The 24,964-nt window shown below is 39.2% G+C and overlaps 1 protein-coding gene across 2 annotated transcripts in view; it reads left to right on the top strand.

Annotated features, from left to right (window-relative positions):
- The window catches only part of JAG2 (jagged canonical Notch ligand 2), a 68,189-nt gene that overhangs the window by 32,723 nt on the left and 10,502 nt on the right, over positions 1 to 24,964 (top strand). Inside the window, exons 5-20 of one of the 2 annotated variants that reach the window (XM_064422866.1) lie at positions 354 to 414; positions 11,256 to 11,386; positions 11,770 to 11,889; positions 13,831 to 13,944; positions 14,788 to 14,901; positions 15,463 to 15,576; positions 16,116 to 16,162; positions 16,434 to 16,607; positions 18,974 to 19,124; positions 19,402 to 19,566; positions 20,135 to 20,248; positions 21,260 to 21,373; positions 21,748 to 21,861; positions 22,788 to 22,904; positions 23,551 to 23,578; positions 24,433 to 24,518. In XM_064422866.1, the coding sequence (XP_064278936.1) occupies positions 354 to 414; positions 11,256 to 11,386; positions 11,770 to 11,889; positions 13,831 to 13,944; positions 14,788 to 14,901; positions 15,463 to 15,576; positions 16,116 to 16,162; positions 16,434 to 16,607; positions 18,974 to 19,124; positions 19,402 to 19,566; positions 20,135 to 20,248; positions 21,260 to 21,373; positions 21,748 to 21,861; positions 22,788 to 22,904; positions 23,551 to 23,578; positions 24,433 to 24,518 (1,764 nt within the window). The remainder of the gene's footprint in view (positions 1 to 353; positions 415 to 11,255; positions 11,387 to 11,769; positions 11,890 to 13,830; positions 13,945 to 14,787; positions 14,902 to 15,462; positions 15,577 to 16,115; positions 16,163 to 16,433; positions 16,608 to 18,973; positions 19,125 to 19,401; positions 19,567 to 20,134; positions 20,249 to 21,259; positions 21,374 to 21,747; positions 21,862 to 22,787; positions 22,905 to 23,550; positions 23,579 to 24,432; positions 24,519 to 24,964) is intronic. The other variant, XM_064422867.1, reaches the window with a different exon arrangement.

Raw genomic sequence — 24,964 nt, 5'->3', positions numbered from 1 at the left:
GTTAATGATGGGAAGGACTGTTTTTACAGCTTACTCAAGGTCATGTATCACTTAAAGTTTGGGATTTCCAGCATAATACCATTCTTACACCAGGTTTTAAAAACAACTGTATTTCATAAAAGCTTGAGTGCCGACACTCTTGCTGCAAAGCTTTTTGCCTGTAATGGTGCTGTGTTCTGTGAAAACCCTGTCTGGAAAGGACAACTATTGGAACATGGCAGAAGGCAGTCTGCTTTGCACACATAACAGACAGGCTAAATGACAGGAGCCCTGCCTGAAGAGCTCCAGACTGCTGCTGCACTAATGGATACCTGGCTGCCCAGACTGATGGCCAAATCTTTTTGTGTCTACAGCTGTGTGTAAACAAGGATGTAATTTGCTCCATGGGGGCTGCAGTGTACCTGGGGAATGCAAGTAAGTCTGCATGCTTGAGTATCTTTTTTTTTGGGGGGGTGAGGGGAAGCACTGATCTCTCAAGTATCCTCAGTGTGTATTGATGCTTTCCAATAAGTCTACTTTAAAATGGGAAAATTCTGTACAAGAACATGGATGGAAATGGATTTGAAGTAGATGTCATGTGTGTAAGAACTGCATATACTCTGAACTGTTTTGTGCTGCTGTGCTATTTTTGCCTATGTAGGACTAAACAGATTGGCTTCATGTAGTTCAAAACTGTGCCTTTATTGAATGAGAAAATCAATATTTTCATTATTATTTTCAAAATCTTTATGTATTTGTTTCTCTCAAATGGAAAGCTTGCTCTTTGGACTGTTAGATGAGGAAATGCTCACGCTCCTAGAGCACTCAATATACATTTTGATCACCAAAATATAGTAGATGTTGCTGTTCCAAGAACAAAAGGGTTTTGGTAATAAGAGGTACAGCAGCAGCCCCAGCTTAAACTTTCTACCCCAGGTAAATTTTTTGGGTCCCTAAATATGAGAGAAGAGAGCAAAATGTTCCCTTAACTTTGTGATGCAGCTTAAGTAGACTGTGATAGCAAGGGCAGTTGATTGTTTTCCTGTAAAGGTTCAGGCATTCAATGTAGTAGGTCAAGGGGAAATGGGTGTTATTTTTACACTGGCTGTTGAAGAAATGGGACAGGTCTACTTGTGGATTTGGGATCCTGTGTAAGTTGAGTTTATTTGTGGTCAGAGTGGTATGCACCATTGTAAGGGTGGATTCACATGGTGCTTCCTTATTGAGCTGTGTTGAACCTGCTTGATTGGAATGATGGGAAACTGAGCTGTGGCTGCCAGAACCCCTGAGAGCTGACAAATACCACTTTGTGACAAGCTGTGACAGTTTAAGACAATTTGGCTGCATCTTTCTGACTACTGCAGCCTCCACAGAAGAGGCAGAAATGGGATGCAGATAGTCCAGCTTAGCTGGGGTTGAGATGCCAGTTCATGAGCTGTGGTAGGTGACATGCAGACAAGTCCCATCCTGCTGCAGAACCTCATGCTTTTAACATTGGGGGATGGCAGATGATAAAGCAAACCTTAAATCATTGCAGCACAAAGTGGTTTCTTACTGCCCTGTAACTTCCATCAGATGCTGCTGACTTCTTGGAAGGTTTGTTGTGTTGTAGCCCTCTGGTCTGACTGAGAACTGTAAATTTCAAGTGCAGTGCTTCAGTTTGTGTGTGGTTTCACTTCTCAGGCTATAAAAATGCCTTTAAATTTTTTTCTCAAGGAAGATACTTAAATGGTGGCTTCCCTTTTGTGTAAGAATATTTATATATAAAGGTATTTGTGATTTTTTCCATATCACTAAGTATCTTCCTTGTGATTTCAAGTGTTGTGTTCTCCTACTGCTGTTGGGCATTTTTTGTTACAAGTAGAGATTGTGGTTGAGAGCTGGCCCAGTATAATTTCTGCCTGAAGAAGAAACACTCCTTCCCTTGAGCCTTCCAAGAATGCATTTCACAGAATAATGAGGTTGGAAGAGACCTCTAAGATCATTGAGTCCAACCTATGCCCTAACACCTCAACTCAGAATCTGGACTATAGCACCAAGTGTCATGTCCAGCCTTTTTTTAACCACATCCAGAGATGGTGATTCCACCGCCTCTTTGGGAAGAGCATTCCAGTGCTTTATTATTCTTTTGGTAAAAGATTTTTTCCTAATATCCAACCTATACCTTCCCTGACATAGCACTTGTTCCCCTTGAGGCCTATTTTTATGAATTTTGATTCATGTAGGGGTTTCTGATGTTCTGTAGGTGTCAAAGTAGCATCCCAGGAGCCTGTGAATATTTGCTTTTTGAATGCAAGAAGTCTTTGACTAAATATACAAAAAAAGCCAGATGGAAACAAATACAAAGCAGTACCTTTGGTTGGGGTTTTTTTTTTGGATGGGGGTGGGTGGGTGAGAGGGTTTGGTGCAGTTTCCTTTTTAACTTCCATTTCTCTGTGATATCAGCTGTATCTGAGAAGGCAGAACCTGGAGAGGGGGAGGGAGGTGTCAGGAAAGGAATATAAAACCTTTCAAGCTGGGTGGTGTTATGTTTTTCAAGGTGGCTGTTAATAGGTGATCTCACATGGCAAAGCCTTTCCTTGCAGCCTGGAGCTGATGGGAAGAAACATCTGGGGTTGTAAATCCAGCTGTTCCCTTGCAACCCACCCAGCTAAACTGAGCCCACAAAAATAACCTTGAGTCTACTGAACAACTCTGTCCAGGTATCTCACTATTGTGATGGGTGATTCTCTCACCTGAAAGAAAGTACTGAGGGAAGGAATCATGGAATGTGTGCAGTTTACCTCATTTCTTGATGCCTTCCTGCTCAAGTCAGATCTGTGATCAGCAAACTGAAGGAGAACAGTGAATTTTCTGTGTGACCACTCTTTGTAATATTGCAGAAAGTTCTTAGCTATCTCTTAATGGTGATTTGGTAGCTTGAGCGTGTTCACACGCAAGCTTTAAATTGTGTCTTCAAATTGTATTCTGTCATAGTTATTAGACTATATTGGAAATGTTGCTTTTAACCAAAATGGCTAAAACTTTCTGTAGAAAAATGATGCTGGCCTAAAAATAAACAAGGCTTACAGACATGACCTTTATCTTCAGCAGTACAAAGGAAGCTGTTATTTAAAAGAAACTGCTATGTTTGGTGCTATTGAATTTTAATCTAGATTCCTTCATCCTGGTTTCTGGACAGCTGCCACTGTAATTTAACAGGTGAAAACAATGTCCTTTTTTAATTCAGAAAGAAAATGAAAATGTGAGAAAAAACATGGGTGTGAGGTAGTTGAGAACCAGCTGGTGCCAAAAGCTACTTAATTGCCAAAACTTGCAGTGCTGTTAGTAAATAGAAAAGCTGGAAAATGGCTTCCATCTTCAACTTGCATGAATGTGGAGGTAACTTAGAGGCTCCAAAGCTTCAGCCAAGGTCTCAAGAAAAGTCTATCCTCCATCTTTTATGTTCCAATGTAATTTAGAGCTATTCTTGAATTAAAAGTTACACTAAAATCAGAAGTAGCTAAATGACCTGAGACTGTTAATAGAGACTATGTCACTGGTTCTGGGCATGCATCATCTGTTGGTCAAGTTCATGCACCCATTTCTTTGAGAAAGTTACAGTATTGAAATGTTTTTCCATTTCTTCTGCTGTGTTTCCATCAAAATGGAAAATAAGTAGGGATGATATCTCAAAATGACCTGATGTAGGAAAGGATTTTGTGGTGTGGCTGTGTCTAGGTGACGTGTTTTTGTCATTGTGGAGGCAATTCAATAAAAACAAAAATTTCCTGAATAAAGATGAAAAAATACATCCTTGAGGAAATCAGAAGCAATTTAGCTGAGTCTTGCAAGGATGGAAAGATGCCACCATCCTAAAGAAAAAACAAACCGGTCTTTATCTATAGTGCATAAAGAAAGACAGTAAACTTTGGTTTGTAGTGGCAGGATAAATGGTCTTTTTTATTTTTTTTTTTTGACTTCACCAGGCCAAAGAAGTAGGAGAGATTATCAAAGACACAACATTGCAGAGCCTTGATGCTGGTACTTTTTGTATGTTTTTACATCATTTAAAATACTTTGTTAAATCCCATTAAGCTGTCTGGAGGAGAATGAAGTTTGAGCTAATGGCTCATATCTGGCTTGGGTTCAATGACCTCATGAAATGAGCATAGTTGAATGTAAAGAAACCACCAGTGACAGTCTCTTTCCTTGATTAAAACTGCTGACCTAGGTATGTTTGGTACCACTCATAAACTGTCACTAGGCTTAACAGCTCAATCTTTCACTTCCTTGTTATCCAGAGTGGTATGGCTTTGGTTGAGGTCCAGATATGCCTCATATTTGGCTTACATTGTCACAGCCCTGCCAGGATGTGGTATTTTCAGAAGTCTTTCTACTTTTCCCATTGCCTTTGGATGTTTGTTTCTCCTCTAAAGCAAAACAAGAGGAGTCAAATCTCTAACACTGCTGAGCTTGGATTCTGCAGCCATGGTAAGAGCTAGGTTTTGTTCTGGGAAATGCCAGTCTTACATTCCACAACTGATACAAAAATTTCTTTAGAGTGTGCAGACTAACTGAAATTAATTAAAATGAGATTGTTAATAGTACTCTAATGTGAATTCTGTGCAAGGTGGACAAAGCAAGTGTACTGTTTTTAAAAGAATTTTAAAAAATAAATTAAGGTTTGTGTGCTTTGAGCTAACTTGTTCTAGAACTATATATGACAGTTTTAGTTTTACAGTTTTGGTGATTTTATGTTTGTTTGGTTTTGTTTAAACATGTACCTTATCTTTGCCCCACTGAGAAAGTTTTCTCAAGCTTTTTGTCCAGTGCCAGGACTTTTGTAGTCCTTGTATTCCCCTTTAGCAGTCCCACAGTGCCTGCAAGGGCTGTGGGCATCTCCCAAGTGGTTTTGCTCCCTTCATCTCTCACTTTATGACCCACACCCTGCTCAGCTGTTATCCAGTACCTTCTTTAGAGATGCAAAATGCTGGAGCTTCAAAATGAGCTACAACTACCTGGTGGTGTAAAAAGTGTTCTAGAGAGTCTTTGTTAAATCTTAGACTTCTCAGAGGCTATCCAATATCACTGATGTCTCACTTGTGGTTTGTGATGGTTGGGTGGATAACATGTGTAACATCAACACTAGGAACTCTGTCTAAACTCTTTATTTAAGAAAAACCCAGCAGCTGGATTCTTGTAAATTCATTCTTGGGTATAAAATGATCTGGTGAGGCTTTTCAAAACAGGTTGTTACTGAAAGACTTTGGAGGACTAGCAAAAGGTCCTATAGAACTGAAAGAAAGAAGGAAATAAAATTCCTGCTTCTAAAAACTGGGAGAAAGTAAGAGGTGGGGATTTTCCACAGGTGTTCCAGAATGGAATTATGAGAAATCTCATAGGCTGCTCTGAGCAGTAAACTAGAAAAAAAACTTTGGGCAGTGTGCTTAGCTGCTTTGGCATCTGACCAGCTCAATTCCAGCAATGCTGGACTGCCCATGATCCCTGAAAAGTGTGAGGCTGCTGTTTAGCCCTGCAGGAATGCACTTGGTACCATGACTGGGACATCTCCTGTCTCCTCTTTAATGTAAGATATCCTATCACAGCTTCAGATCTCAAAGGTCTTGTAAAATTTTTACAATTGCTGTGTCTTTCATCATGTTGAGTTCTCTTGCCTGTTGGTACAACCATTGTGCTTTTATTTATTTTTTTTTTTAATGTCTTAGTGGTGAGCCCTTAGGGAATGTTGGCAAGCCTTTCTCAAGTAGGCACCTTAAGTTAGACAAAGAATCTCAAGTTTTGCTTCTTTATTGGTCGAGGAACTGAGGCATGCTCTGCATGAGTGGGTTGGAGGGTATAGAACATATCCTAAAGGTGGATCTGCATCCAGGAGATGTGAGTGGGTGTGCAGGAAGTAAAAACATGTAGTGCTTGAACTTGTGTCTACAGCAGCATGGGGAGTGCAGCTGAACCAGAGCAGTAGATCAAAGCAGCGCAGAGAACTCAATATCACACTCTAAACGCTCCAGGACTTCAAATTTTAGATTTTCTAGTCTGTTCTTGTGGCCTGAATGCCTGTTTGCAGCTGGAACACATTGGGTGTGCTCCTGGCACACATTGTCTGATATTACCTTAGTTTAACCTAAGAGGAATACAATTCCTTTGTTCCAAAACAGCTCTGTGATGTGAACTAACACACCATCAACAGGAATGATCAGGCAGTTCACGTAAAAAGCATGTTCCTGGTGTGAACTAATGCAAATACAGGCACACCCTTAGAGCCACTTATGTAAGTTAACTGAGCAATGTTTTGGCTAAAAACTTTTGAACCATCCCCTCTTTTAACTTGTTCTCAAAACTTTACATAGTACTGGAGTGAGACTGTTGGCTTTCAATAACTTCCTTTATTAGAGGACAAAAATGTTTGTAGGGAAAGGTTTATATCTTTTGGTGTGATAAGAATGCTAGGGGTGAGAGGAAAAGGTAATAAGCTTTCAGGTGATTAAATTATTTGAACTCATTAATGAGTATGTTTTCCTTTGCTATTCACAAAATTATCTTGCCTATTTTGAAGGTAGGAAAGTGGGCAAAGTGTTTCTGTGACAAGTTTTAGTGAATGAGTACTGTACTGCTTATTAACATTGAATCCAGATGCTCAGAATTGTAGGATCTACCAGCTGGACAATATTGCTGCCTGCTGTGCAACAAGTAATCTCCTAAAAGTTTAAACAGACTTTCTTATAGTTATTTTAAGTAAATAACTAATATAAAGCTATTGTTCTGGCCTATGCAACACCATCCTGTTCACGTCACTAGAAAATTTAGTGGTTTTCTATTTAAGAGGGCTATTTCTCCCCCACCCCTGAATGATGCATTTTGCTTCTGCTCTTAATGTCACTGTTTTTGCTTTGTTTTCCTGTATTGAGTGTTTTGGCCCCAGCTTCCACTTGAAACATGATTGGGAGAGGCTCTTTCCAAAAAGTCTGCTTATAAAAAGGTGTATGAATACCTCACAATGATGTTCTCTTCACTCTTTGTGTGATGAGCAATATATCAGTGAGGTGTAACCTGTGATATTTAAAGGTTTAAACCACATTGCCTACATCCTCCCTAAGATTTTTTTAAATTTATTTTTAGGCCCCATATTTCTGCATTGACTTCAGGAATAGACTGCAGTTTGGTGGTTCAGGTGTATTTATGCATGAAGTGCTGACAAAGCTCTGTAAGTAGGTGTAGAACAGAATTAATTTAGGTATCCTCTCATTCAGAGCTTTTTTTTTTTAAGGTTAACCAGCACAGATTAGTCATTGGATGCGATGTGGAATACGAAGTTTCTCAGTTGATCTTTCTGCACAGAAGGATCAGGACTCTCAAATATTGAAACAGGAGAATAAATCACATATGAAGATAATACAAAAGAGCTGAGTTTAAGCTGACCATTGAGGGCACCCTGACTTTCTACTCTGGTGGCAGAGCATCCTCCTTTTTTGGATAAGGAGTTGTTAATTATTCAAGGTGCTGAGGGGCCGTGGTTGACAGACCATCAGACTCTGAATACATCTCTTCACCTTTCCACAGCACTTCTGTAATTGCCACTGTAGGATTTGACATAAATTTATGGAGTCTGGACAACATTTCCAGGGTCATGTAGTCCCCTCTTTGCCCAAGGAGGTCTAGTTAGACCCATCTAGTTAGTTCTGTCTGATTTGGAAATGTTTAATTTCAACCTAGCTCTTACTAAATAATTATAACAAACTTCCTCAGAGGAAAGCAAAGGCCACTGTCAGCTTTTTCCCTTAATTATATCTCTTTCAGAAGAACAAAAGGAAACCATATTTCTATAGAAAAATCTTCTATTAGACTTGATAAATTTTGGTTTTGAATGACCCCCACAAAAAAATAAAAACCCCAAATGTTCTGTTTCATGCTTTTTTTCCCACTTTCCCCTGCCTCTGAGTACACATGCAACTGAGCTGTGTTCAAAGTTCTGACTTTGAACTGTGTGTAGTGATCAGTGCTTTTGTAGTGTTCCCTGATGTTAAATTTACCCTCTTCAAATGCACTGACATTTACTGTAGAAAGTCCTTTCTCCTGAAATTTAGCTGTTTGAAGCCCCACTGAGCTGAATTAGTGTGGCTTTTTCTGCTTGTCAGTGACAGCAGTGTTTTTTCTCCACAGTTGCGGTTTTTCTAATCTGATGATTGAAGAGTTGTCTACAGTTTTGCTAATGTTAACTTCTGCCATCCCCACCTCTAGCCTTTTGTCTGAATTCTCATTTTTCTATTGCCTCCAGACTCTCATTTAAGGAAAATGGAAGCTGTGAAGTGTGCCTGTAGAATTGCCAGATTTCTCCAAGTTGTTGGTTTCAAGATAACCAACAATTGTTCTTCTCTCCTTATTACACTCTGTGTTAGTTGTGACCCAAAGGGATGCTTCAGTCTGGGAGCAGATGCCTGTGCTTCAGCCTTCCATCAGGAAGTTACTAAACTGCAACAATCTATTTATGGTAGCTTCTTTGTACTGCTAATAACCCAGCAAGGGCTAAGTTTGAGCCAGGTCTGATTTTGTTTTGTATGTGCTGGATTGTGAAGACAACTTTGAGCTGATGAAGTCAGCAGAGGGGAAGGACAAAGGAAGTAGAATCTTGATTCCAATAAGAATTTTCTTTGTCTGTTGAACAATGAGAATCCTTATAGATTCTCTATATTTGGCTTTCTTATTTTGTCAGATATGAAAAATTTAGAATTACTATTTAGTTTATTCTTGACTGGGATGGGAGGGCAGGGAAGAAGTAACTTAAGCCCACTATTAGCTGCACTGGCAGTTTCCTTTTGGCTTTTACACAGGAGGTTGGTACTTGAAAAGGAATTCTGGTTTAAATTTTTTTGGAGTTTTTTTCTAAATGATATTGAATTTGTGTTTGCACCATTTGGGCTTCTAATAGTGAATCATTAATCGTTTTCATCTTTGGTTTTTTCCTTGATATTTTTGTCATAAATGACATAGAACATAGGCATTTCTGGGTTGGTTTACCTTTATTGGTCCCATCTTGCTCTCAGGGTGGGCTGAGATCCATATCAGCATTATCTTTTCAGAAGGAAGTGGAATTAATGCTGCTCTAGCACCTGTTAATGTAGGATGCAACCAGACTTCCTGTTCAAGAGGAAATCCTAATTTACTCTTCCTTGTAAACCGAAGGCTGATCAGCTTACCACATAGTAACCTTTTGACTTGTAAACATTGTGTTCTTTTGGACTGCTTTTAGCCTCTAGAAATTATTTCCCTCAGGCTCGGTGGTAATTTTAACAGTAAACTTTGTGTTGAATATCATGAAAAAGCAGCAACTTTTACTCTGCTGAAGTAATTTTAATGTCATCAAGCATACCTACAAACTCAAGTAGGTGCTTAAGATGCCTTCAAGTTCTAGAAGGTGGCTGTATTTTTCTTTGCACTCTTAAGCACCGCTGTAGTGTCAAACAAAGAAACTTGTTATCCATGGGCTATGGAGAAAAAATTGAGTTACTGTTATTATTTGCTTTGTGATGCAGACTTTCAGCTCTTGAAAATGCTTGTTGTATGTGGGTGGGGAGTTGGCTCTGGCTGGGATAGTCATGGTGAATCACTGGCAGTAGTGCCAGATTTGGCATGGATGAAGATTTGGGTTGGGGCCAGTAAAGTGAGTTGCAATGCTGTTTTTTTATTATTACCATCCTCTGAAAAGATTTTTCTGTCCTTGAGGAGGAAGGAAGAGATCAAATTTAGCAAGAGCAGTATTTGTTTCCTCTTGCTGCTGCTGCAGCCAAAGAAAGAGGCTTCTAAAATATGAGTGTTCTCCAGGCTTCTGCCAGCCCTGCTCAGAGGAGCAGTCGAGGCCTCTGGGCTGGGTGCTCAGCTGAGGCTCTCCTTGGAGATCTCCGAGCTCCTGTCCCAGTACCTGCTCCTGCCCTGAAAAGCTCCAAGTAGTTCTAGAGCTTCATATGAAAAGAATGGTCTTGCAGACCTTCTGCATCTAGATTCCTTACTGCCAGTGTAAACAGTAAGGATTTAAATTCTGTGCTGCCAGCACAGCTTGTTCTGTTCCTCTGGGGATTGATCCAGCTTACTGAAACAGTGGAAGGGGATTGATTCACAAGGAACCAAGACTCCTCATTTGTACTTCTCTTCCTTGTCTTCTCTCACTGCTCCCCCAAAGACTTAATTTATTTTCTTCTCTTTTATACTATTTAAATCATGTGGATAATAGAATGGTAGTGTCAAATCTAAAAAACATAGTTTCATTTCTAATGCTTTTTTTTCCTTTAGGCAATGGGGCTGCACTGTTGTGCATATGCCCAACTCTCATGCAGTGTGATCTCTTTGTTACTAGTATGTTTTTTGAATTCTGTGTAAGAAATGCACTCTTAACAGACAGAACGTTTGTTTTGTTGGCCCAAAATAGCAAGCTTACTATTTCTTGTTACTTAAAATAAGTGTGAAATATAACTATGTTTAAAAGAATCATTAGCCTATGCCCTCTCTCCCCCCTTATTAGTTCAGATTTTAATACTTCCCTGTAGCATAAACAGTTGCTTCTTTTAGCAGAGTTCTGATACAGATTAACATAAATATACTGGTCTGAAGAAATCTTGGGGAGAAATTTGAACTCTAAAACAAATGAATTATTAATTGCGTTTGTTTCTGTTGTTGCTCCTCCTTTCTTGAAAGAATACTTTTTCCATAGTGCCAGTAGAGAACACTGAGGATATAATGGAACAAATCTGTGAAAAAAGGTTTTCTTGAGAAACCAGGCCTTGAAAAACTTACCAAGACTGCTGCCTTTCTGGCTGCCCTGGTCTTTTGAGGCTGTAGCACTAGAGCAAATTGGCTATTATCTTGAAATCTCTCTTCACAGAAAAACACTATGGTGCTGGGTACAGTAAGCCAGCAGTCTCCTTCTGAAAATCAATTTCAGCTTTCTTGTATCAATCACAAGTTTTGTCCTAGTGTGAGATGATTATGTGAAGATGGGACTTCTTGTGAAAGAACAACTAATTCATGTCCAGTTCTCATAACGTGTAGTGCTTGGTGGTGTTTGTTGCCATTGTGTGTAACACATTTGAGCAGGATGAGTTCCTGTAAGGATGTTCAACAGGACTAGTTGCGTCCCTTCTAAAAAGGATAAAGTTTTGTTATCTGTTGCACATTGAACAGTTGGCCTTGTTCTTGAAAACGGTAAGTGTAGTGTTGTAAATACATGTAATGCTGATCATGAAGCATCATGTTGCTAACTTTTAACATGTGAACTTACATCTTAGGTGTCATTATGGTTGGCAAGGACAGTTCTGTGATGAGTGTGTCCGCTACCCAGGCTGTGCTCATGGGAGCTGTAATGAACCATGGCAGTGTAATTGTGAAACCAACTGGGGTGGCCTGCTCTGTAACAAAGGTACTTAACATTAATGTACAGGAAAAATAAGTTAAGTTGCATGATTAACTGATAACTCATTAACCCCTTTTCTTTTCTGCTAGTGTGCAACTACCTGAGTGTTTCTGTGCCTTAATTCTTGTGTGGCAGATGGTGCCTAGGCATCAGAAGTGTAGGAAGTTGAAGACAAAAGGCTTGGAATTGTCCTGACTCTTCTAACTCCTGCAGTTGTCTCTTGTTCATTCTTCCCTGTTCTGTGGATAGTTACCAGATCACAGGCTAGCCACTGGAATTGGGGATGATGTGGGTGAAGGATGTTCAAGCCAGAAAGGCATCTGTGTCTGACTAGGGACTGAAACGGTGGGATCTGTGCTCCCTGCTGACTGAGCCTTCTCTCTGTGCAGATCTGAATTACTGTGGGAATCACCACCCGTGCCTGAACGGCGGCACCTGCATGAACACGGAGCCGGATGAGTATCGCTGTGCCTGCCCCGACGGCTACTCGGGCAAGAACTGCGAAATCGGTACTTGGGACAGGGCACCTCTCCTTGGAGACCTGCAACTGCCTTGGCACTTCTGCACTGCGCTGGGGATAGGCTCCATCTCTCCCTTCTGGGGCCTGAGCCTGGCTGCTCAAAAAATCACCAAAGACAACAGAAATGCTGTGCCAGTTTCCCTTTAGATAATACTGAGACTGTTTCTTTCCTTTAACTTCTCCTTAATCCAACCATGCAATTGGGCTGTAGTCTCATGAAATAGGTTAGACATGTAGCTTTCCCTGTTACCTTACTCCCTGCTGCCCATTTTCTTGTCTTCTGGCTTGCTGGCAAGAATGCATCTTTTCCAAGCTGGGGACTAAGAAAGGTGGAAGTGATGGACGCTTCAGTTTCATCTCTGATGTGGGATTTGGCCCCATTTTTAGTTGGCTGAAAGTGTTGACTACCCTTTTTAATCAACTGAAATTTCATCTTTTAATGTGGGACTTCTAATATATTTGGATTAATGATGAAATGTTAACTACTATGGAAGTGTGCTCAAACCCTCTTACAGAGTCACCTTGAGCAGTCTGAAAAAAAAGTGGCTTCCTTGTGCCTATTGGCAAAATGAAGGACAGCATTTAAACCACATTTGTGATGAAGTATGGCTTTGCCTACAGTCTAAGAGATCTGTGTCTTGAAAAACTGCTTCCTATCTGAACCACAGTACCAAGATATCATGCTGCTTTTTTCTGTCTTTGCATGTGTTGCACAAAGACCAAAATGTTCATGTTCTAGGGACAGTTTTGGTCTCTGGAGACTTTTCTTGGTTATTCTTACTTTGGAGGTAAATGGACAGTGTGCAGTTTCTAGTTCTTTCATACTTTGTTTTATGTAGTGGTTAGTTGCATGCTCTTTTTCTTTGTCATGATGCATTGTTTAATCCTTTTTTGAAATGTGATATTCACAGCTTCTCAGTATGTATTTTGCTGTTTCTTGATAGGTAAAATTTGAGGTAGAAAGAACCTTTTTTGTCTTTTTTCCACTTCACTGCTTGGCCTTAAATTCACTAAACTATTATCAGCAGAAGGTTTTTGGAGTTTATCAGGATGTAGATCTTTGAACTTCCTAAAGCTCTGTGTGGTATTAAAGATACCATCAAAACTTAAATTTTACTTCAACTGGTAGAACTTAAATTTTATGTCAACTGGTAGATGTAAAGTTTAGGCTAAAATGGAGGAAATCTTGCCATAGCTTGCCCTGAAAGCTGTGGGGGAGTAGCTTGTGTTTTCAGTGAGGAGGCAGTACAAGAGGGGGCCATATACTTGTTGAGATCTACACTGATATTTAACAGTAGGGTTGGTGTGTGAGCTGCTTTAGGTACCAGTACTAAAAAGCTTCCTTGGCTTCTGAGAGGGGAAGTTACCAAAAAAATTTAGAAAAAGCTTGTCCCTCCTCAGCCTGATGATTTTGTGCAGCCCCTGTCACTGTTACAGCCCTACAAGGAGCATCACTGCCTGTAAGCACCTCTATTCCCTGCTGTTTCCAAGAGCAGTGCTAGAATGAAGCTAAACAGACCTTAAACTACTACAACTCAGACCTCTGCATACAGCATATCTGTTTTTTCTCACTGAATTTAAAAGAAGTGCTGGAGTGCTCTGGAGGTGGAAGTGCATGGCTGGAATCAGAGTGTTAGTGGGGAACTTTGCTGGAATTGAAATAGAATGAGCTGACTGCTGTCTGTGCTTAGGCTTTCTAGTTATTAGGTGGGAAGGATGATACATCTTCAGTGAAATCCTGCTTTATTTTCCTCTTGGGAATCTTAACTCTCTGCAGGTGGGAGATGAAGGCTCCAAACTTCTCTACTGGTATCTCTCCACTGTTATTTCTCTTGGTTACTTTTAAGCAATGCAACTTTTAATGGCAAGTTCTCCTTAATTGGTACTGAAAGGGTATTTAGCAAGAATTTCTTTCCTTCTTTCTCCCCAGCTGAGCATGCTTGTGTATCTAATCCCTGTGCTAATGGTGGAATTTGTCACGAAATTTCGTCAGGCTTCAAGTGTCACTGCCCATCGGGGTGGAGTGGACCAACATGTGCTATTGGTGGGTATGGTTTTGCTGGTGACTGACCTGTTGGGTTGGAAGGGTTGATGCTTGGTGATAACACACTCTGTGGGTTTGGAATTTGGTGGTAGTCTTCTACTTTCCCTGTCTTTTAACAGCTGAGCATTGGTAAAGTGAAAAGAGGAGTGTTCTGTGCAGCTCACAGTATTGACTCAATGCCGTTGAGATGTGTTATCAAAAAGTTATCAGAAGCATAGCTGGACCATATCCGAAGAAATGCCCGGTTGCCAAAGCTTCTTTGACAATTCCTGACTGAGCCACTCTGAAGCAAAATACAGAATGGTGTCACCTTAGAAATATAAATGTGAAGGTCAAAGGTTCCCCCCTTCTTTAGCAGCAGCAAAGTAGATTTGCACACTTAAATGCTTAAGTGTCTGATTCCGAGGACAGAGAAGTGGTTGAAATGTATTGTAGGACTGTAATGGGTTTGCATGTTGCCTGTTTGGAGCACAGGTGACTTACCTGTTTTCAAACAGCAACTGTCCTCAAAAAAAACCCCAAAAACCAAACAAAAAAATCCTGAAAATTGCCAACAAAGAAACAAAACTGGCTAAATATGTGTCACAGTCTAGGGACTTGACTTTCAATGAACATGCAAATCATAGGTAGGTTATTAGGTTATCTGATTCTCTTCTTGTTTGCTGATCTTCTGTACTCAGTCACAAAAATGTGACAAATCCTAAGTAAAAATTAGGTTAGCAATGCTAGTCTGTGCCTAGGCTTGTTTGCACGTTCTCCCCCTTCATCTCAAACTAACTTTGAAGCAGAACCTGTTAAGCCAAGCTTTAGGTTGTGTAATGGAGTCTCCTTTTGCCTTTGCAGATATTGACGAGTGTGCATCAAACCCCTGTGCTCAAGGAGGGACCTGCATTGATGGTGTCAATGCATTTGAGTGTATTTGTCCACAGCAGTGGATCGGAGCAACTTGCCAGCTTGGTAAGTAATTCTAAAGCTTTGGACACCACTGGAGATTAGTCCTAAACAATGAATAACTGTGTGTTTCTGGCATGGTTTTTATTGAAGAAAATATGGAATATATGTGTTGTTATTGGTATCTTAGCTCCTCTTTAGCAGATCTCAAGTCCAGAAGTTTCAAGGGGATCTGTAACTATTTAAGCCACAGCTTAAGCTTACTTGAAATACTTCTTTTAGAATTCCCCATAGCTTTTCTGTTCCAAAATGCAGCATTGGTGATGGTAACTCCTTTTCCATGGTGGCAGAATAGTGACTAAGCTTGTGGAGGCTAGAGAGGGATTTTTCCCTGACTAACAAATTGCCTTTTTGAGTTTTGGCCAAGGGAAGAGTAAGATAACATGCATGTGCTACTATAGGCAAGTGTGCATTAAAATCCTGTGGTATGTAAATGGTTTTAGTACCCTAGCAATGTTTAATATGAGCTTCTGATGCTGGGATTGCATGGACACTTTGCTTGGTGCTGTGGTAATCTGTTTCTGGGTTTGTTCTTTATTCTATTCTTTATTTTCTCTTCTTTCACAGATGCTAATGAGTGTGAGGGGAAACCCTGTGTTAATGCTTACTCTTGCAAAAATCTCATTGGTGGATATTACTGTGACTGCATTCCAGGATGGACAGGAGTAAATTGTCATATCAGTTAGTATTCCTTTAGTATGTATGTTGACAGTAGGGTGCTTTGTTCTTAAAAAAAAAAAGATAAAATATGCTAAGTGATAGTATACATACTTTAATAAGAAAAAAAAAACCTGTTCTCAGGATTTTTCTAACTTCTAGCAATGTAAATTGAAAATACTGTTTGAAAATTTATTTTGAAAGGTAATTGGTATTAAAGTGATCTTAGACATACTTTAATAACTCTTGAGTCTTACATGTTTCTGAATGATAGATATAGGTTCAACTTAAAATACTTTTAAGCTAAAATGTTATATATGAAATTAACTGATATCAATAATCTCATTTTTAGTACACTGTAGTAGAAATATAGAATGTCATTTTCCATTGGTTATTTTTTAAAAATAGGGATCTCTTAAGACCTCAAGAATCCTTCCTTTCCACGAAACATCTAGAAAAAAACCTTTTTGAAAATCACTTGTTCTCCATTTTTATGCTAAACCTATACTTTTCAGCTTGGTCTTGAAGTCTAAATTCTAATGCTTTGCATGTTTTATCCATAGATATAAATGACTGTCATGGACAGTGCCAGCATGGAGGGACTTGTAAGGTAACTCTTGTTCATTACATTCCATGTTGAAAATTAATCTTTGACTGGTTATGAGTTTTATAGCTTGCAATTACAGTTTGATTAAATGAGTTCAAATGTTAAAAATGTAACACTGTACTTGCAGACTCTTGCACCCATTTCACAAAATAAAATTCTGTGCTGCTACTGCTGTCCGCAAATTCAGAATACAAAAGTAACTGAAATTTTTGTGTGCAAGTTTTGTGAATAAACAAATCCTTCTACTTTTGCTTCTTTTCCCTGCTCTGTGAAGGATGAAGTGAACGGTTACCACTGCTTGTGCCCTCGTGGTTTCACAGGAAAAAACTGTGAGATAGAAACCAACGAGTGCGAGAGCAATCCCTGCCAGAACGGGGGCCGCTGCAAAGACCTGGTGAATGGATTCACTTGCCTGTGTTCCCAGGGATTCTCGGGAGTCTTCTGCGAGGTGAGGGCAGTGCACACATTACTGCAATGCTTGTCATGGACTGAATTCTTGAAAGAAATGTATCTCTGGGTTTAAATGGAGTAACCCAAGGCTGGAGCGTCACTGCCTGTTGTAGCTGTTACCTGATACTCTGAATAAGCAAATTTGTTGTGCAGCGCTGTCATAGTAGCTGGAACACTTGAATTTGCAGCCTGATAAACTATAAGTTGTTGCATATAGGTGTTGGCCTTCCTAAGGGTTTTAAGGCTGCAAGTATTCCTTAAGCTTGAAATGTTTTCCTTTGCAATTTTCAGGACCTTTGTTCTTTTTTTACACTGGAGTGCTTTAGGTTCTCATCCTAATAACTCTGAGGTACATAATTGAATTACCCTTCAAGTAATCCTACTGCTATTGGTAGGAGTAGAATAATTATATATCAATTATTTGTATTATATATAATAGTGATGATTAACGTAATTACTAAAGGCAGGCAGATAGACAAGTGTTGGCTCTCAGAACTTTGAGATCATTTTAGGAACATGGAGTTCTAGTGCTTAAGGACTCAGATCTGAAATATTGAAGTCTTAGTGGTAATTCCTGAAGTACTTAATGGTAAAGAAGATATTCTTCTTTTCTAGGGAGGACATTAGGCTTTTCAGGGTAAAATTATTTTGCATTAAGTACTCACTGTCTGGCTTTTGCTGATAGTCAAATTCATCTGGATGTTATGCTTAGTATCAACTGGAGGCACTATGCTAGACTTCTGTTGGATTTGCTCCAGAATTTTTTTGTAGAGGATATTGGAGTGATCACTCTTAAACACTGAAGTAATTTTATTTTATGTTATTTGCATCATTAAAGAAGTAGTGCCCTCATTTTATTCAAAATTTAAAAGGACTACAGATACCAACCAGTTTAATCAAACTGGTGCAGCACCTAATAGCTCATGAACTGTTTCTACATAAGGATCATAACTTCAGTGCTCTGCTCTGGGCTGATTCATACAATACTGTGTAATTAAAGTTTTAGCAAATGTGCTTGAATAATAGGGGGGAGTTGGCTGCTTGCCTTGTGTGCTGCAGGAAATATCTACCATTGATTCCAGATGCTAAAGTACCAGCTACTGAACTTGCATTGGGAAGGGGAAATTTACACTAATGGAAGGAAACAAATGGAGACATCTGATAGAGGAGATCTGAGAATCTTTCTCAGACCATACATATTTTTTTATAGCTTGCTTTGAATGTTCTGTGTGGGAGCACGAAATGGTTTGCTAAAAATTTTCTGTTGTGACTGGAATTGTATGTGCTCCTCTGAATTAAATACTTAACACCATTTGTGTTCCTTCTCCTTTGGCTAGTTGGGCTTTTTTTCTCCTATTTAGCTACTGAACTGCTAAAAATAGGGATCAAAACCTCTATTGGACATAATTTAATATCTGTATAGTTGAAAGCTATCTTAATCCCAAGAGATGTGAAGAAGGAAAAACTGACTGTAGGGGACAAAAGAAATCCTTAAGAAAAATAATTTGGATGAAAGATACTGTGATGCAAAAATATCCCTTTTGAGTCTGCTTTGTGGATTTTGAGACCAATTGAGGGCATCACGAATCAGTGATCTTGTGTGCCAGTCTAAAGCAGAAAGCAGCAGAATTGTTTTGCCACAGCAGTGTCTATGTTAAACATTGTATAATGAAGGTGAAGTTTAAATTTGGCTCTCTGGATCAGATGGTCAGAGTTCAAAGTGCATCTCATGTAACTGTGTGTAAATTGCTGTGGAGATGGTATTTTTTTTAAAATAAGGTCCTGAGAAGCTGGGTCTAACTAGACCCACTTTGAGCAGGAGGTGGGGAGTAGCTGACCTCTAGAGGTTCCTTCCAAGCTCTGTGGTTTTATAATAAATTCTATGTGTTAATTGAGATGGGAAGAGAATTTGCTCTAGGGGATGGGATTTTGTTCAGGTTGTGTGTATTTTAAGTGTCTCGCAGACACAAAGCTGACAAGTGCACTGGTATTTAACTTGCCTTGTGGCACTTGGTATGTGGGTGTGAAGGACAGAAGTGACTTATAATGATGCAGAGAAGTTGCAGTAAGGTGTCTCCTAATGGCTTAGGTAATTATTCCCTGAGTTATTGCAAATGGGCTTATTCAGCCTCCTCCAAAGAAGTATTTTTTAAGCAGTGTCAGAAATGCTTTGTATTAGGATAGACTAAAGTAAGCTGAAGTGTCTCTGTCTTGCAGGGTGGAATGCAATATTTATGATTCATAAACCTTAAAACTTGAGGTTCCTTGTACATTAGCTTCATCTGTGTCTCTGGCAAAGCAGATAATTCTGCTTACTCCTGGGAAATGAAGCAGCTGCTGCTAACTGTGGTCTCTCTTTTACAGATGGATATTGATTTCTGTGAACCTAACCCTTGCCAGAATGGGGCTAAATGTTATGATCTGGGAGGAGATTATTACTGTGCCTGCCCTGATGACTATGATGGAAAAAATTGTTCTCATCTCAAGGACCACTGCAAGAACAATTCTTGTAAAGGTACCTGCTGTTGTCCATAAATCTGTCTTGATGGTGGTACATTAAAAAAAAGGCATTTTGGGGAATATCATAATGCAGAAATGTTTTTATTGTACTCACTTGATAAAACAGTGAGACAGTGAGAGGAAATGCTGCTCATTTATGAAGAGTTAGATGGTAACTTATAGCTAACACAATTGTGATTAGTTTTAATTTTTGTTTAAAAAAACCTTCTTTTAAAACTAAAATCTGATTGGTGATACAGATCATTAGTCTAAAGACCTCATTTCTTTTTCAGTTATAGACAGCTGTACAATAGAAGTCTTCACTAATGCAACCCAAGAAGGAATCCGTTTCATTTCATCCAATGTTTGTGGGCCTCATGGACGGTGTATTAGTCAGCCAGGAGGGAATTTCACTTGTGCCTGTGACAGAGGTTTTACTGGAACATACTGTCATGAAAGTAAGTAGGAGCCTGTAAAAGATTATTCTTTTCGCTATAAATTTATTTTAAAGTTAATGCTATAAAGCTTTACAACATAAAATAAGACATTTAGATTTCAGTAAAGTTGCATAAGGTGCTGTTTCAGATATACTGCTTGAAATAGTTTCTTCTGGTAGCAATCTTTGTAGTGGTTTACACTTCCTGTGTGATAAAAAACTTAAACTGGTTTTAGTCCAGCTTCAGAGTAAATGTGTCTGTAGCCACCACCTTTGTGCACAATCTTACAAGCCACAGATTTCTCCAACATGAGAATAGAGAGAGGGGACTAGAACTTGTATTGCTGTTGTGGGTGTTTTTAAACCCCTGGATATTCTTGCCAGGTAAGCGTAATGCTCTGGTTGGACTTGACTTGCTACATGAGAGCCAGAAACCCTACCAGGCTTGAAAACAGATGTTTGAGCCTTTCTTTTGGATGTACAAGTGCAGTAATAACTTCATGCTGCTTTTTCTAGAGACACAAGTGTAACTCACTCTTGTGAGTAGGTGAAAACAGCCTTGAGCAATAATTGTTGACTTTTTGTTGCAGATATCAATGACTGTCTAGGGAAACCTTGCAAGAATGGTGGGACATGTATTGATGAAGTTGATTCATTTAGATGTTTCTGTTCCAGTGGCTGGGAAGGAGAACTGTGTGACACAAGTGAGTACTGCTCTGTTGCAGGGCCAAATGATGCAGCCTTGTTCTAACAGAGATGGGGTAGTTTTAACAATGGGGTAGTTTCTCTTTCCCATAATTGAGTCTTGTTTGCAGAAATATTTTCAGAAATAACTTCAGGTAGCTGCTCTAAAAGCCTCAGCTCCTTCAATAGGAGCAGAATCTGATTCTTTGGTATAGTTCAGCATTTATTTCAGGAGGAGAAAACTTTTTGTCCTGGGGATAGGCAAGAGTGTTGGCCAGGAAGTGAACTAGGCCAGCCAGTTCATGGTTAAGACACCTCAGAGGAAACTGCAGTTGTTTCTTTTTCTGCTCTGAATGAAGCCTGTTCTAAAACATGATGGCAAGGACTTGCTGAGACTTATTACAGGACACGCATCAATTAAGATGTGAAATACATTCTGAGCAGCTTTTGGCAGCTATTGCTGTCAGAAGAGCCTTTTGTGTGGTCTAGATGAAGTTTGTGCTGGAATAGTTATGTTCCCCCTATTAAAATATTTGTCTCAAGTGAAAGGAGCTTCCTCTAAATGCATAATTGTGTAAGTATGTTTAATGTGTGCACATGTATATGTATGTGATTAAGCCACCTCTAATGGCTGTAAATCTGTGTTTTAGAACAGAAAAGAACAAGGGAGCCTTAACTGTCTCTCTCATCTCCCAGGATGTCCTGTGCTGGGGCTCCTTTTCAGGACATTGTGGTTCCTACTAGAAAGCTCTTTCTAAAGTTCAGAATACTCTTGGTAAAAACAAAGCTACTTTGGTGCTTTACTGGGAAGCCATACTGAATGCTCCTTCTAAGCTGTCAGAAAGTCATAATTCATGTTGTTCTGTATTAAATCAGAGTATTTTCCTTTCTTGTACAAAGATAATCTCATAATAATTAGGACTGCTGTTTTACTAGGTAGTACAAAATATATTTTCTTTATAAAGAGATTTTTCTGTTTTCTCATGCCCTTGGCTGGGCTGGATCATCTAATTTGAATAACTTTTTTTTAGATTTCAATGACTGTTCTCCTAACCCGTGTCACAACGGTGGCCGATGCATTGATTTGGTAAATGACTTCTATTGTGAGTGCAAGAATGACTGGAAAGGCAAAACTTGTCACTCACGTAAGTGTTCCTTGCTTTGATCTTTAGAGTACCCAAAGATTTATTTTCTTCTCGTGGGACTGGAGTTCCTGAAATTTAAAATAAAACAATCGCAGTGAAAAAATAGGTGCACTTTCCTTACCCCTTCCAGTTTCCCAGTCACAAAATGGAACATTTAAAAGATGTATTCCTTCATGTGGTGAAACAGTTTCGTGAGAGATGTCCTTAGATTCCATTCTTTGGGTTGTTTATTGTAATACAGCAAGTGGAACAATGTGTTTCTGATACTGGTGCATTTAAATACGAAGGCTCTTTAATTTTGTGATTAAAAAGTACCTGTTTCTAACATTCAGCAAGGGCAATGGAAATCAAAACTGCTTTGTTCTGGTGTGCAGGTGAATACCAGTGTGATGCAAACACTTGCAGTAATGGTGGGACATGCTATGATGATGGAGACACATTCCGCTGCTCATGTCCTCCAGAGTGGATAGGAAGTACTTGCAACACTGGTAAGCTTTTAAAATTGTCTACAGATGAAGCCAGAAGCAGCAGAGAAGTGTTTAAATAATCAACTGTTTAGTAAACAGACACACTGTTCTGTCTGGCCGGTTCAAAGCTGTTCCAGTTGGGTGGTGACTGAAATTTAAGTAATTTCTTCCACTCACCTGACATGATACTGATTTTTCGGAAGGTGTTCTCCTCTGCCTTCTTATATTGTCTTTTCCATATCTTCTCTCCTGAGCAGTTTTAGAAAACCTGGACTTTTCTATTGGTCTTTAGAGGCCCTGTGTAAAGGTTTTCCTGGGAACTTATTCCCCAGCTTGGCTTGAAGAGTCCCAAGGTTTTTGATCACGTGAACAGGCATACCCAGGAATAATGAAATTAAGAGGTTCTTCCTGGGGGATTTGCAAAGTTAATGCCTGCTGTAGGGAACTACTTGATTTCCTCCCCCCCTGCCCTTGGGAGATTGAATGTAGTATCTGCGGTGCATCTTTCTGAAAACAAAACTTTATTATGATCAGGAAGTCAAATGAAGATAATTTAGTAGAATTTTTCTACTTTTTAGGTACAACTGCAGCTTTTAATCAAAACCTGAGCTTTAAATACTAGTATTTTATTGCAAAGAACACCTCATGGCCTGAGTAGCTCACTGCCAAAGTAATAGTTTAGCAGTACTTGAAGAATACTTACACAAATGGGGCAGAAAGGAAGCAATTCCTTTTTAATTAAATTTCATGGTTCAGTTAAACAATTGAATTGGGACCATGGTAAAGGTGGGTGAGAGACTGTCATGTGATTATTTCTGGAGTTTTTAACCTTTTTGTAAGTTTTTAACTGCTGTCTTAAATGCTGTTTAGGATTGTGACACTGACATACCCAGATGATTGGTACTCTTCGTTTTCTGGGCTAATAGACACTTTTTCTGTTTTCAAAGCTAAGAACAGCAGCTGTATTCTGAACCCCTGCATGAATGGTGGAACGTGCGTTGGCAGCGGAGATTCCTTCTCGTGCATCTGCAAAGAAGGATGGGAAGGACGCACATGCACACAGAGTAAGGCTTTTCTCCTTTCTTCCCCTGCATCCCCCTGGGATATTGGGAGTGTCTGGCAGAGGGCTGTTAACTGAAACAAAGCAAGTTTATGGGGTTCATGTGCCAAAATATCTGAATCATTCAGAGTGGGAGGTAGGTAAAGAAGACGATGCTCGAGTAATGAATGAGGAGTTTGTCGTGCTGCTTTTTGCATCCAATTTCTGCCAAAGTAAGACTCTTGGCCTTCTATAAAAATGTAATTTTTGGAAACATGTGCAGAGCAGGAAGAAATAATCACAGAAATAATTCTACTAATGAAGACTATCTGGAAAGGCAGGCAGTAGTGTATAAGCCATTTTCTCTGAGGATAGCAGTTAACTATTTTGGCATACCAAGACAATGAATTGGTTAGGTGGAGTAAAACCTGCAACTTTGATTTTTATTTTTACCCCCCACGGTGTTACATTGGGACTGGGAGGGAAACTCTAAATTTGATTTCTGTTTTTACTCTGCCTGCCTGTTGATACAACCTTATTTGCAAGAGTGGAAGAACATTCAGTTCTGTATTTTTCTCTTATCAAATATAGTGGCTTCTGAACTATAGTGTTATATTTTGGAAAATGAATTGTGCCACTATTTACACTAGCCAATATTCTTTTTTTTCTAGACACCAATGACTGCAACCCTCATCCATGGTAAGTACATGAACTCCAGTCCTGTACCTATTGTGAAAATACAAGTGAGCACAGTCATATGGATTTACATTACAGATTGGAACTAATTTTACTCTAAAATAATTGCAGCCAGCCTCTGTAAAATATCACCATTTTTTTGCTGTGCCATATTCCTTGACATTGCTTGACAGCACCAAAGACCACAAAACAATCTTGAGTCGATTCATGTATGAACAAATAAAAGCATTTTAGTGTAGTCTCCATGGTGGAACTCACCAGTAAATTACAGTGATATGAAGTAAATCACATATGATATTTGAAGCATTTGTAATTGGATAGAGTAAAAAAAATGAGAAATAAAAACCTGTTAGTTTACAGTAAATAATTTTAAATAATACAAAAATGTCCTGTTGGACCAATTACTATGTATAAACACATTTAAAAGCAAAACTGAATTTTGGGAGATAAAACGGGAATATTTTAAATACAGAGGCTGATATTTATGGTTGTAGAGGGAAAAAACTGATGTGGATGAAACAATCTACCTTATCTTCCTCAGTTGTCCACTCTGATGCCATCATCTGTGCTTCATGTATTAAAAAAACAGATTTGGAAAACCTTGAGCTTTCTTTGTATTCCCTTGAAAGTGTGTTCTACCTCCTTGAATTCTGTGGATGTGCTTCCTTGTGCATCTGTAGGATGTTGCTGTTTAGCTGCTGACTTGCTAAGCAGTATGGTTTATCTAGCATTGTGCTTTTGCTCTTGATAGAAATAAATTGTCCTCCTAAAGAGCAGCAGAAGCTTTAATTAACAGAGCTTTAGTTGACCAATGAAGCAATGTAGATGGTTTATTAACCACCCTTTTTTATGTACAGTTACAACGGGGGGATCTGTGTTGATGGAGTGAACTGGTTCCGATGCGAATGCGCCCCTGGCTTTGCTGGTCCTGACTGCAGAATCAGTAAGTACCTGCATGGTAAAGACCTGGATGGTTGTACCACTCTGCACAAATTGGAAAGAACACCTGGTGACCCTTTTTACATTATTAGCTCAACTGAATTCCAAATAATGAAGTAGAAGCCACCTGTTATCCAGGTACTGATACCTTGTAAATAATAGCAGGTTATGGTCTGTTACTCATTTCATTAAATGGCACTGAAATGAGTTGGCCTTAAATCATGCTTAAAGACTTGATTGCTGGATTTTCTTGGATAATTCTGACATTTCTGGGGTACTGGCTTCATAGAAGCTTAAATTTAAAGTATTTCTGTGTTGATAAATATCTTGTTGGTAAAGATGACATACATCTGAATGGGTTCCACTTAATGTAAGAAACCAGAATGCACTGAGACATTCCAAATGGAAACAAAAACATTGAGTGTAGTGTTGGCACATGAATAACAGAAG

This window comes from Passer domesticus, chromosome 6 (genome assembly GCF_036417665.1).
Source record: "Passer domesticus isolate bPasDom1 chromosome 6, bPasDom1.hap1, whole genome shotgun sequence".
In the NCBI taxonomy this organism is placed as follows: domain Eukaryota; kingdom Metazoa; phylum Chordata; class Aves; order Passeriformes; family Passeridae; genus Passer; species Passer domesticus.
The sequence above is the reverse complement of the archived record's forward strand: the minus strand, read 5'-3'. Positions and strand labels throughout refer to the sequence as shown.